General features: G+C 40.7%; 1 protein-coding gene across 1 annotated transcript in view; it reads left to right on the forward strand.

The window, feature by feature from the left end:
* The window catches only part of UBR3 (ubiquitin protein ligase E3 component n-recognin 3), a gene marked incomplete at its 5' end in the record, with an annotated part of 224,320 nt that overhangs the window by 182,090 nt on the left and 28,157 nt on the right, over positions 1-14,073 (forward strand). The window contains one exon of the mRNA XM_075319687.1: positions 1,535-1,635. Within this exon, the coding sequence (XP_075175802.1) occupies positions 1,535-1,635 (101 nt within the window). The remainder of the gene's footprint in view (positions 1-1,534; positions 1,636-14,073) is intronic.

The following is a 14,073-nucleotide window of genomic DNA, read 5'->3' on the forward strand; positions in this document are numbered from 1 at the left end:
GCCTATGAAGTTCAAAGCTCAATGAGGTTACAAAACCAATTTAGTGCTTTTGTAAGTCAGTAAAAAGTAGTTAGGCGTGTTCAAATCAAGAAATTGATAAGGGTGCCCATACTTTTGCACCGGTCAAATTTAGTTTAAATGCGGATTGCACATTTTCTGTTAGTACAATAAACCTCATTTCAATCCAGAAATATTACTCAGTCCATCAGTTATTAGATATATGAAACTGAAATAGCTGTTGCAAAACCCCAAATTGTTATAAAGAAAAAAGGTTAACATTAATAGGGCCCAAACTTTTTCATATGACTGTGTGTATATATATATATATGTGTGTGTGTGTGTGTGTGTGTGTGTGTGTGTGTATTATATATAACCCAGACAGTATAATGATATATATATATATATGTGTGTGTGTATGTATTATATATATAATACATGCACACACACATACATAATAATATATATATATATTTATTTATATTATTATTATTATGATGTGTATGTATTATATATATAATACATACACACACATATATATATCATTATACTGTCTGGGTTATATATAATACATACACACACACATAATATATATATATATATATATATATATATATATATATATATATATATATATATATATATAATTATAGTTATGTGTTATGTGTATGTGTGTATATAATATTATATATATTAGTATGTGTGTGTACATGCGGAGTGAGGGAGGGGGTGAGGCTGAGCGGGAAAGTGTCAGGCTCCCTGCACACGTAGCCAGGGTAAATATCGGGTAACTAAGCAAAGCACTTTGCTTGGTCACCCGTGCAGGGAGCCAGAGAGAGCATGCGCAGCGAAATCCTACGGATTGCGCTGCTCAAAAAACGTTACAAGCTGCGGTCCTCCCGCCCGGCGGTCAGTCGTTCCACGACTGATCAGTCGGGCGGAGGATGCAACGCAGCATCATCAGTCACAATCCGCCGCTCATACAAGTCTATGGGAACAACGGAATCCGCCAAACGGATTCCGTTGTTTACCAGAGCTGCGGATTGTGACTGATAGAAATTGATGGAAATGTGAACCTAGCCTTAAGTGAATAACCTTATACAAGGCTGGTTACGTAGAGAATTTGAGCATACAGCCAGAAATGCTGCTGGGTTAGAGAACATAGGGAACCTGACAGGTTCCCTTTAAAGTGTTGCCTACTATTGTAATCCCTAAAATAATGAGTCTGCCTCTGATGATAATGAGTCTGCTGAAAACTCTTCATGAAAGGACAGGAAGTATGAGTCTAAACAAGTCCTAGTGGCCAGTGTAAAAATTGCAAAATACTAAAATTTTTTTCAATGAAGATCTTTTATATGGAAAATAAAAAAAAGAAAAACACAAGCTTGATTTAAGCAGGAAGTCATTTTTTGATGCCGGCTTTATTATCCTCTGTATAGAAGAAAAAAAAAGGATATTGGTGATGTAATATTTTGTATACAATGTTTTGTCCTTTCTTTCTGTAAATGCTTTTGTTGTTTGTTGTTTCCTTTCTCAGGGAAGGCGATGACGAGCGAGTCGAGGTTCCTTTACTCTTTAGAGATGTCACCTCCATATTGCTCATTCAGGTCCTGACAATGCCCCAGCCGCTGCACAGAGGTACGTCTGTGGATACAATCCCCATGATATTGTGTCTGGGGACGAGGGGGGGATAACATAGTGTAATGTCTGCAGAATCCGTTGTGTCTGATCGGTCTCCAGAAATAATGATTGCTGCTTATCAGCATAAAGTGACATTGGGCTGGAAATTCACTTGGGCTTTGCCTGTCTTATCTGCGTCCCCTGTCAGTCTTTTATCAGTCATTCAGCGGAGTGAAGGCACAAGGTCTTCCAGAGGAAAGAGCGACAATAAACTGCCCAAATCTCCGAGCGGAGAAATCAAGTCCTTTGTTTGACCTTTCTGTGTTTCAATGGCGAAGTGTTGGATTCATTTTTCACGAGCTTACAGCTGCTTAAAGGTGAAAGCGACCAAATGATTCTGAAATTCAAGGATTAGACAGGTGAAATCACATGAAACTGGAGGTGACTTCCAAACATAATTGCCGTTACTTTAAGAAAAGTCAGCTCGGCTCAGCTATTTGGGCAGACGATCTTTTCTTTGTATTCTTGGCATTAACTTCATGGATTTAGATGATCTATTCGACTTGTTCTTTGATTTTATTTATTTATTTATTTTTTTTGTGAATACCGGCTCACAATCCATATGTAATAATCTGGGTAAGTTATTAAAACTTGGGCCAATGCAACCTGCTACTTAAGATATCCAAAAAGTTAAGTTTTCCTATTACATAGTTATAATATAGCTACTATATGTAATTTATAAAAATAAATAAATGTGTGAGTGTGTGTGTGTGTGTGTGTGTGTGTGTGTGTATATATATGTATGTATATATGTATATATATATATATATATACATATATATATATATATATATATATATATATATATATATGTATATAAAATCTCTTTTTAGTTTTACTTTTTGAAAATAGTGATTGTCAACATTTTTAAGACTAAGGCTAGGTTCATGTTTTCGTTGGCCGGCTAATGAGAGCGATCAGCTGATCACCCGGCGGCCGGCTAATGAGAGCGATCAGCTGATCACCCGGCGGCCGGCTAATGAGAGCGATCAGCTGATCACCCGGCGGCCGGCTAATGAGAGCGATCAGCTGATCACCCGGCGGCCGGCTAATGAGAACGATCAGCTGATCACCCGGCGGCCGGCTAATGAGAGCGATCAGCTGATCACCCGGCGGCCGGCTAATGAGCGATCAGCTGATCACCCGGCGGCCGGCTAATGAGAGCGATCAGCTGATCACCCGGCGGCCGGCTAATGAGAGCGATCAGCTGATCTCCCGGCGGCCGGCTATTGTGAACAATCAGCTGATCGCTCTCATTAGCCAACCGTCGGGTGATTAGCTGATCGCTCACAGAAGGCGGCTGCCGGGCAATCAGCTGATCGTTCGGCCGCCGAGAGAGCGCATGTGCAGCGGAATCAGAAGGATTCCACTGCTCAAAAAACTCTACATGGTGCGTTCCTGCCACCCAACGGTCAGTAGTTCCACGACTGATCTGTCGGTGGATGCAACACAAGGCATCAGTCACAATCCGCCGCTGATACAAGTCTATAGGAACAACGTAATCCGCCAAACGGATTCCGTTGTTTATCAGAGCGGCGGATTGTGACTGATGCAAAACAACGGAAATGTGGACCTATCCTAACAAAAAAAAAAAAGACATCTGCACTCTGAAATGTTAAAGCATGAAGCCATGAACATAAGAATATAGACATGCATTATTACTGCTTAAGTAAATCTAGGAAAAATTGAGAAATTTAGCATACAAAAATAGCCATTTCTATATCGTCCCAGTAGCTGCGTCAAGGCATGTCATATACTGGGTACCTACTCGAACGCCTCTCTCTAGGTTAAAAACCTCCATGTGTATGGGCATGTGGGAACCTGCTACTAGAGAATAAAATCACCTGTGGCTAATGAGGGAGGGGTGCACAGTTAGAGGAAATGACCCCATAATCTTCACAAAAAAGACTGAAGCAGTCCCGAACATTTAGTATGACCAGGTGTATAAGTGAACATGACATACAAGGACAAAAAGACTTGCACTCCGTAATGCTAAAGCATACAAACCATGTATATAAGAATATAGACATGCATTAAAAAAATGGACATTTTTATATCTGTCCAGTAGCACATCAAAATTTCAATGCTGGAGAGGGGAAACTGGGTTAATGCCGCGCTGCTGCTGAAGTAATACTGTAGATTGAATCAATTCTTCTTCATTTTACAGGTTTATGCGTTTCAGAGGTCAAAGCCTCCTTCATCAGGGCAAAGGAAAAATCAACAATGTCTGACATTGTTGATTTTCCTTTGTCCTGATGGAGGCTCTGACCTCTGAAACGCGTGGACCTGTAAAATAAAGAAGAATTTATTAAAGTAACAGTTTATTACTTCGGCAGCAGCGCGGCATTAACCCAGTTTCTCCTCTCTAGCATTAATGTTTAATCCATGTGGGGTTGCGGCAACCACCATTACCTCAGACTTGCATAGGGGTTGTGACTTACACAACCTCTTAAGGTGGGGGCCTCTTTATGTACATCTCCCTATAATATCTGGTAAGATCCTATTGGCGCTCTTTTCCCTTCAGCTTTCAGTAGCGCGTATACTGGGTACCTACCCTCTGACTGTGCACCCCTCCCCTATTAGCCACAGGTAATTTTATTCTCTATAGCAGGTTCCTACTTACCCATACACATGGAGGTTTTTAACCCAGAGAGAGGTGTTAGAATAGGTACCCAGTATATGAGATATGCCATGATGTGGCTGCTGGACAGATGTAGGAATGGTCATTTTTTATGCTAATTATCTCAGTTTTTTCTAGACTTCCTTAAGCAGTAATGCATAGCTATATTCTTGCATTGATTGATTGCATGCTTTAGCATTTCAGAGTGCAATTGTCTTTGTTATTATAATGCCATGTTCACCTTTGCACTTGTTCAGACTGCATGTTGGGCGTGCCGTCAGTTTTTTGTTTTTTTTGGCCAACATTTTTGAGACTGACACTTTTTTTGTTAAATTTGCTTCTTCATTGTTATTAGACCCTTTAGTTACTTTAGTTATCAGCATTTCATAAGTTTTTACACTTTTATTGACAAATACAACAAGTTTATGCAAAGACTCAAAAAATTACAGCATTGCCCCTTAATTTTGGAGACTTTTGCCCTGGCAGCTGGGTATCAACTTCTAGGTCAAGTCCAGACTAAAGACTCATTTTTGTCTGATGATTCAGTGCTCAGTTTGTCACAATTTCTGTGTTTTTGTTTGTTCACATGCTTTGGAGGAATGACTTCAAGTTCTCCCTGGGATAGAAGTCTTGGGAGTTTCATGGCCAGGAACCCAAAATATCAGTGCTTTTCACCAAACCACTTAGTTGTCACTTTTGCCTTCTAACATGGTCTCCATAATGCTGAGAAAACCATTGTTAATCACCAAATTTTTCCTGGATGATGGTGACGTTGTTCTTGGAGGATGGTTAGATAGTTAGTCGCACGGGCTACCGGAGGAATCTCCAGTAATGCCAGGATTCAGTTACCTGCATTGCACTCCGGAGCTCTCACCTGAGCTCCGGAGTGCAGCCTATACTGAACCGCGAGCACCGAGTGATTGATTCCCCAGCGATTGCGGTTCAGTTCATGACAGCTGCAGACAGGCCGGGCTGATCTCCGGTTCTCTCACCTGAACTCCAGAGATCAGCCCGTAACTGAATCCAGGCCTGGCATTACTGGAGATTCCTCCGTTAGCCAGTCCGACGCTCTATAAGAGCCCACTGCTGGTGGCCGCAGCTTATAGGCCATAAAACTTGTGACAAGCTCCCTTTAATGCGCTGTGCCTTATAATCCGGTGCGCCTTATATATGAACCTAGGCGCCATAGCAGGAGCTCATTGATAATGCGCCTTATAATCCGGTGCGCCTTATGGTCCGAAAAATACGGTAAGTCCGTGCATGTCCGGAAGAGTTATTTTTTCTGGTGAAGCCCTCCATGTTTTCCAAAATGGTACAAGCGAATGTTTTTTAAAAAAAAAAAAGACAAACTCACATATGGAAATAAAAAATAATTAAAAAAAATGATGCTTGTCCTACAAAGATAGTAAAAAAGAAATGATTTTGGTGTCATCGTCTGAATCTCCCATACGTTGATGTTCTGTCCTGTGTATAGTTGTAATAAATCTCCAAAGTTGAAAGACCTCCTTAAGATTATTGCAATAGATTTGTGTAAAAAAAAAATAAATAACTACATAAACCGTAAAAAACTGAAAAGCGATAGTGTTGGCCCCCTTAAAAATAGTCTTGGTGAAATGGTGGAAGGGGATGAGGGTAAAGCCAACCTGCTGAATGACTTTTTTTCTACGGTTTTTATACAAGAATATGCCATGGCAGATGACATGACCAGTGATACCATAAATTCACCCTTGAATATTACCTGCTTAACCCAGCAGGAAGTACGCCGCCGCCTCGAAATCACTAAGGTTGACAAATCTCCGGGCCCGGATGGCATACACCCCAGAGTACTACAGGAATTGAGTTCTGTGATAGATAGACCATTATTTTTAATCTTCACAGATTCCTTAATAACAGGGTCGGTACCGCAGGACTGGCGCATAGCAAATGTGGTGCCAATATTCAAAAAGGGGACAAAAACTGAGCCGGGAAATTATAGGCCGGTAAGTTTAACCTCTACGGTTGGTAAAATCCTTGAGGGTTTCTTGAGAGATGCTATACTGGAGTATCTCAAGAAAAATAACCATATGACAGAGTATCAACATGGGTTTATGAGGGATCGATCCTGTCAAACTAATTTGATCAGCTTCTATGAAGAGGTAAGTTCAAGTCTGGACCAGGGAAATGCAGTGGATGTTGTGTATATGGACTTTTCAAAAGCTTTTGATACGGTGCCACACAAAAGGTTGGTACATAAAATGAGAATAATGGGGATAGGGGAAAATATGTGTAACTGGGTTAAAAACTGGCTCAGTGATAGGAAACAAAGGGTGGTTATTAATGGTACGTACTCGGACTGGGTCTCAGTTCATAGTGGGGTACCACAGGGGTCAGTATTGGGCCCGCTTCTTTTCAACATATTTATAAATGACCTTGTTGGGGGCATGCGGAGTAGAATTTCAATATTTGCAGATGATACTAAACTCTGCAGGGTAATCAATACAGAGGAGGATAATTTTATATTACAGGGAGATTTATGTAAATTGGAGGATTGGGCTGAGAAGTGGCAATTGAAGTTTAATGTAGATAAATGTAAGGTCATGCACTTGGGTAGAGGAAATAGAATTTATAATTATGTAGAACTTAATTGTAGAACACTGGGTAAAACAGACACAGAAAAAGACTTGGGTGTGTGGGTGGATGGTAAACTTCACTTTAGTGGACAGTGTCAGGCAACTGCTGCCAGGGCTAATAAAATAATGGGATGTATTAAAAGAGGTATAAGTGTTCATGAAAAAAATATAGTTCTACCTCTGTACAAGTCACTAGTGCGACCGCACTTAGAATACTGTGTACAATTCTGGTCACCGATATATAAGAAGGACATAGCTGAACTGGAGAGGGTGCAGAGAAGAGCGACCAAGATTATTAGAGGAATGGGTGGGCTGCAATACCAAGACAGGTTATTAAACTTGGGATTATTTAGTTTGGAAAACGAAGGCTTAGGGGGGATCTAATCACAATGTATAAATATATGAGGGGACAGTACAGAGACCTTTCCAAAGATCTTTTTACACCTAGGCCTGCGACTGGAACACGGGGGCATCCGCTACGTCTTGAGGAAAGAATCACATAGAATCACAAGAATCACATCATAATCACAGACGAGGATTCTTTACTGTACGAGCAGTGAGACTATGGAACTCTCTGCCGCATGATGTTGTAATGAGTGATTCACTACTATAATTTAAGCAGAGCCTGGACGCCTTTCTTGAAAAATTTAATATTACCAGTTATGTATATTAGATTTTATGACCGGGTATTGATCCAGGGAACTAGTCTGATTGACGGATGTGGAGTCAGGAAGGAAATTTTTTCCCCATTGGAACTTGTTTGCCACATTGGGTTTTTTTTTGCCTTCCTCTGGATCAACATGTTAGGCTACGGGTTGAACTAGATGGACTTAGAGTCTCCCTTCAACCTTAAAAACTATGATACTATGAACTATGATACTATGAAATAAATTGTAAATCACAGATACACAAATGGGTTGTTTTAAGATTACCACTGGGATCCCAATGCTGGTACCACAACAAATTATGTGAACTGGGATTCCCCAGCAATCAGACACTTGCCCTATAGCCTGTGGTTAGGTGAGAAGATAAAATTTTTGGCCTGACCCTTTAGGTGACCTTGAATACAAATATTCTGTGTCTTAAAGGGGATCTGTCACCAGGTTTTTGTTACTTCATCTGAGAGCGGCATGTTGGCAAGAAATTCTGAAAGTAACCACTTTTATTTTAGATCACTGTGCAGCCATTCTGACTTTATCTCATAATTGAGTGTAGCAGAGCTGGGAGCTGTCCCTGCCCACACCAAATGCTCAGTAGAGATTGACACCTCACAGTCAATACACAATCACAGCAGGGGGCGTGGCGGACTGTTTTGCACACAGAGGAGTCATACCAATGTTTATCACAGAGCATTTAGTATGAGTAAACAATAGTTACACAGCTAAGAGAAGCACAGATGTCCTTAATTTTTAACCCTCGCAGCATGCTGTTCTCAACTTATATCTGGTGACAGATTCCCTGTAAGTCCACCATACAGTCATATGAAAAAGTTTGGGCACCCCTATTAATGTTAACCTTTTTTTTTCTTTATAACAATTTGGGTTTTTGCAACAGCTATTTTCAGTTTCATATATCTAATAACTGATGGACTGAGTAATATTTCTGGATTGAAATGAGGTTTATTGTACTAACAGAAAATGTGCAATCCACATTTAAACAAAATTTGACCAGTGCAAAAGTATGGGCACCCTTATCAATTTCTTGATTTGAACACTCCTAACTACTTTTTACTGACTTACTAAAGCACTAAATTGGTTTTGTAACCTGATTGAGCTTTGAACTTCATAGGCAGGTGTATCCACTTATGAGAAAAGTTATTTAAGCTGTCCACTTGCAAGTAGTTCTCCTATTTGAATCTCCTATGAAGAGTGGCATCATGGGCTCCTCAAAACAACTCTCAAATGATCTGAAAACAAAGATTATTCAACATAGTTATTCAGGGGAAGGTACAAAAAGTTGTCTCAGAGATTTAAACTGTCAGTTTCCACTGTGAGGAACATAGTAAGGAAATGGAAGAACACAGGTACAATTCTTGTTAAGCCCAAAAGTGGCAGGTCAAGAAAAATATCAGAAAGGCAGAGAAGAAGAATGGTGAGAACAGTCAAGGACAATCCACAGACCACCTCCAAAGACCTGCAGCATCATCTTGCTGCAGATGGTGTCAATGTGCATCGGTCAACAATACAGCGCACGTTGCACAAGGAGAAGCTGTATGGGAGAGTGATGCGAAAGAAGCCGTTTCTGCAAGCACGCCACAAACAGTCGCCTGAGGTATGCAAAAGCACATTTGGACAAGCCAGTTAAGTTTTGGACGAAGGTCCTGTGGACTGATGAAACAAAGAATGAGTTGTATGGTCATACAAAAAGGCGTTATGCATGGAGGCAAAGAAACACGGAATTCCAAGAAAAGCACTTGCTACCCACAGTAAAATTTGGTGGAGGTTCCATCATGCTTTGGGGCTGTGTGGCCAATGCCGGCACCGGGAATCTTGTTAAAGTTGAGGGTCGCATGGATTCAACTCAGTATCAGCAGATTCTTGACAATAATGTGCAAGAATCAGTGACGAAGTTGAAGTTACGCAGGGGATGGATATTTCAGCAAGACAATGATCCAAAACACCGCTCTAAATCTGCTCAGGCATTCATGCAGAGGAACAAATACAATGTTCTGGCCATCCCAGTCCCCAGACCTGAATATCATTGAAAATCTGTGGGATGATTTGAAGCGTGCTGTCCATGCTCGGCGACCATCAAACTTAACTGAACTGGAATTGTTTTGTAAACAGGAATGGTCAAATATACCTTCATCCAGGATCCAGGAACTCGTTAAAAGCTACAGGAAGTGACTAGAGGCTGTTATTTTTGCAAAAGGGGAATCTACAAAATATGTCCCTTTTATGTTGAGGTGCCCATACTTTTGCACCGATCAAATTTTGTTTAAATGCGGATTGCACATTTTCTATTAGTACAATAAACCTCATTTCAATCCAGAAATATTACTCAGTCCATCAGTTATTAGATATATGAAACTGAAATAGCTGTTGCAAAAACCAAAATTGTTATAAAGAAAAAAGGTTAACATTAATAGGGGTGCCCAAACTTTTTCATATGACTGTACATATGACATGACTGTCGGCCAAACAATGCTTTGGGCAATCATTCAGCCGGTTCTCCAACACACAAGGGCATGAGAGAACCGCCGCTATACGAATAGACAGCCTTAAATCGGGCCTTGACTCTCCGACAGTTAGTTGTCCGGTGCGCCACATATATTTGACTGTAAAGGCTGCTTTACACGCTGCTATTTATCTGACGATATATCGTCGGGGTCGCGGTTTTCGTGACGCACTTCCGTCGTCGTTAGCGACGTCGTGTGTGACACCTACGGGCGACTCCGAACGATCGTAAAACTAGCGATGATCGTTGACATGTCGTTCATTTTCAAAATATTGTTCGTCGTTTGGAACGCAGCAGATATATTGCTACGTTTGACACCCTGCCAACGACTAACAACATTGTTAGTGCGTCCGTCATCAGCGACGCGGGCGTGTCTTTACGAGCAATGCTCCACACCACCTCCACTCTGATTGGTGTCACGCCAGGGTGTATGCTATGGACAATTATACGCCTCTGTCGTTGCCGGAATCGTAGGGAGGAATGCTGTGTGACGGTGTCCACACGACCGCCTTGGTCAAACAATATATCGCTGAACGACGTAGCGTCGTTTGTGAGATGCAAAAAGGAGGGGAGCCAGCACTGCTTATGAGTGGCATGCAACAATGAGAAAGTAAAAAGTGTAATATTCACAAATTCATTCCTACTGTAACAATTCAATGAGATTTTTGGCAAATAATTGATCAATGATTTGAGCCCCCCCTGCCCCGTCATGACAAATACTTTCTCATTGTTGCATGCCACTCATAAGTAGTGCTGGCTCCCCTCCTTTTTTCGTTTGTGAGATGGGTACGTGTGACCGCTACAAAACGACCTATGTGCCATCTCGGCAAATCGTAACAACGATCTGGGCGTGTCACTTCGCTAACGAGATCATTGTGTGTCAGGCAGCCTTTAGTTGACTCTTTGGATATCAGCACGTTCAGCCAACATTAGTCTGTGTTTCGGGAGCTTTAAATAAAGTCTGATTTCTCTACAGGAGCAAAATGTGTACAAATAAGTAAAACTAAAGGTGCCGTCTCTAGAAGTCATTTTAGTTTCATAGCACAACCCCGGTGTTACCTCCTGCCCTTGAAATGCTGCTCTGGGAATAGTATTAACTGCCTTATTAGCTGTTAGATATACTTGGTATCTCTTTCAATCCAACATTGATTAAGCTAAAGTAAATGTCATTATACTACTCCGGCTGTTCAATCCGAGGGAAAACTGATCTGAACCCATCACCATGAAAGAGCACCACAAATTAAGTCTTTTATTATAGTAGAGCTTTTTATGATGGAGGTCAGAGTGTTTATGGGTGTAATACCATCTATTGGGAGCACGCCGTCGCCTCCGGGCCACGACAGAGTGCAGAACACAGCTAAAGAAAGAACATAGTTACAGAGCTAGCTCCGATCGCATTAGACATACCTCTCAAGTGCAGCTGACAAGTATTACAGCAGCATTAAAGAGGCTTAAACATGGCGGCCATCATTTCTGACAGCCACTAGTACCCTGCACAACAAGATCGTGGATTGCCAATCAACTGCCATGGTAGTCAGAGGGGGGGCTTTCTAAAGACCTTCATTCTCGCCATGTGAAATCTCCTGTAAAATTTAGGCACCCCTGGTCAGAATTACTCTTTGCTGTGAACGGTTGAGCAAGTTGAAGAAGAAATGATCTCTAGAAGCCCTAACAATGACAATTTCCTTTGTATTTTACAAAATCATATATATGTATATGTGGCATATATAATCTAATATATCGAATATATAAAGCTGTGTGTGTGTGTGTATATATGTATGTATGTATGTCCGCTAAAGGAATCCGCACCGTCGCATTTACAATCACGAAATTTTTCACAAACGCCCCATGTTACCTAGGGAACGTAACAGACTATTTTTTGATGGGAAAATGTAACCCCGCGCTTTACAGTTACTCTCCAAAATCCTGCCTCCATTAAACTCAATGGAGGTGCAAGCTACAGGCTATTAATAGAAACTGTCAGTGGTTGCTATAGAAACAAAATAAACTGGTAGTATAAGAAGCTTATGTGTGAGGTAATAAGATGTCGGTGGTGAGACGGACGGGGAAAAAAGACACACACAGACTGGGAGAGAGACAGAGATTAAATATATATATAATTTTTTTTTTCCAGCTTTTAAATTTTAAAATTAACAAAAAAGAAAAGCAAAAGTTTGGGCACCCTTTGTTTAGTACCTAGTAGTACCCCCTTGGAGAAGTATCATAGCTTGTAAATGCTTATATAGCAGCCAAGAGTCTTTGAATTCTTGTTTGAGAGATTTTCATCCATTTTTTTTCTCGGAAAAGTCTTCAGTTGTGTGAGATTCTTGGCTCGCCCTACATATACTTCTTTTCCTTGGAGACGACTTCCAGTTCTGTAAGATCCTTGGGTCGTCTTGCAAGCACTGCTCTTTTAAGGTCTAGCCTCTAGCCACAGATTTTCAATTATGTACAGGTCAGGAGACTGTGCGGACCATTGTAAACCTTCAGATTGCACCTTTTGAGGTAGTCTATTGTGGATTTTGACTTGTAATTTAGATCATTATCCATTTTTAGAAGCCATCCTCTTTTTCTCCTCTTTTCAACTTCAGTTTTATATACAGACTGTGTTCTGTTTGCATCAAGAATTTGTTGAAAATTCATTGAATCCATTCTTCCCTCTACCTGTGAAATCCCTTTACATTGCCTGTAACACAACCCAAAAACATGATTGATCCACCCCCATGCTTAATGGTTGGTGATACATTCTTTTCCTGAAATTCTGTGCCCTTTTTTCTCCACGTATACCTTTTGATCATTGTGGCAAAAGTGTTCTATCTTACTCATTGGTCCACAGGACTTGTTTCCAAAATGCATCAGGCTTGCTTAGATGTTCTTGCATACTTCTGACACTGAATTTTATGGTGAGGACACTGGGGTTTTCTTCTGATTATTCTTCCATGAAGGCCATATTTGTGCAGGTGTCTCTGAACAGTAGAACAATTTACCACAATTCAAGAGTCTGTTAAATCTTCCTGAAGGTCTTTTGCAGCCAGGCAGGGGTTCTGATTTGCCTCTCTAGCAATCCTACAAGCAGCCCTTACAGAAATATTGCTTGTTATTCCTGACCTTATTTTGACCTGCATTGTTCCTGGTAACTGTCATTTCTTAATTACATTTCAAACTGAGGCAACTTGAAAACGCTTTATCTTCTTATAGCCTTCTCCTGCTTTGTGGGCCTGCACCATTTTCATTTTCAGAGTGCTAGGCAGCTGCTTAGAAGAACCCATGACTGCTGTTTGGCACAAGGTTAGAAGAGGCTGGGTTTTTATAAGGTTTGAAATTTGCGTCATCCTTTCCGAACGATGATGATTAACAAACCATAACCCTAACAGGCTAATTAAGGTGTGAAACCTAGATCAAAGTTATCTTAGCACACAAATCTCCAAGGGTGCCCAAACTTGCATCAGTCCAATTTCTTTTTTGTCATTTTTTGAATGTAAAAGATGATTTTTTTTGTGTCTGTCTAAAATAGAAAGGAAATATCATATTTAACTTTATGCCTTTTAGAAATGTATTTAATCTTCAACTTGATTAACTGTTAAAAATAGCAGTAATTTTGATCAAGTGTGCCCAAACTTTTACATGCCACTGTACATCCATAGGAGAGAAGGGATTGCACAATATAATGCAATACCGTAGGAGCAAGCTCCCATCTGTGAAATTGTATGCTTATATCTTGCAAGTGCAGAGTGTGGACCCTGCACTTGCACTTTCCCACCTCTCTGCTTTTTAATTGCCCACCTCTTGACTCCAACTGACAGAAGATACAATTTCAACTATGGATTTCTCCAAAACAGCAAAACGAATTTCTTCAAGAAAAGTAGGGATCTACCTTGGTTTACGAGAACAATCCGTTCTGGGAGTGTGCTTGTAAACCAAGTTACTTGTCTGGCAAAGCAAAATTTCCCATAGGAAATAATGCAAGCTCAGACAATTGGTTCCACAACT

Source organism: Anomaloglossus baeobatrachus, chromosome 7 (genome assembly GCF_048569485.1).
Source record: "Anomaloglossus baeobatrachus isolate aAnoBae1 chromosome 7, aAnoBae1.hap1, whole genome shotgun sequence".
In the NCBI taxonomy this organism is placed as follows: Eukaryota; Metazoa; Chordata; class Amphibia; order Anura; family Aromobatidae; genus Anomaloglossus; species Anomaloglossus baeobatrachus.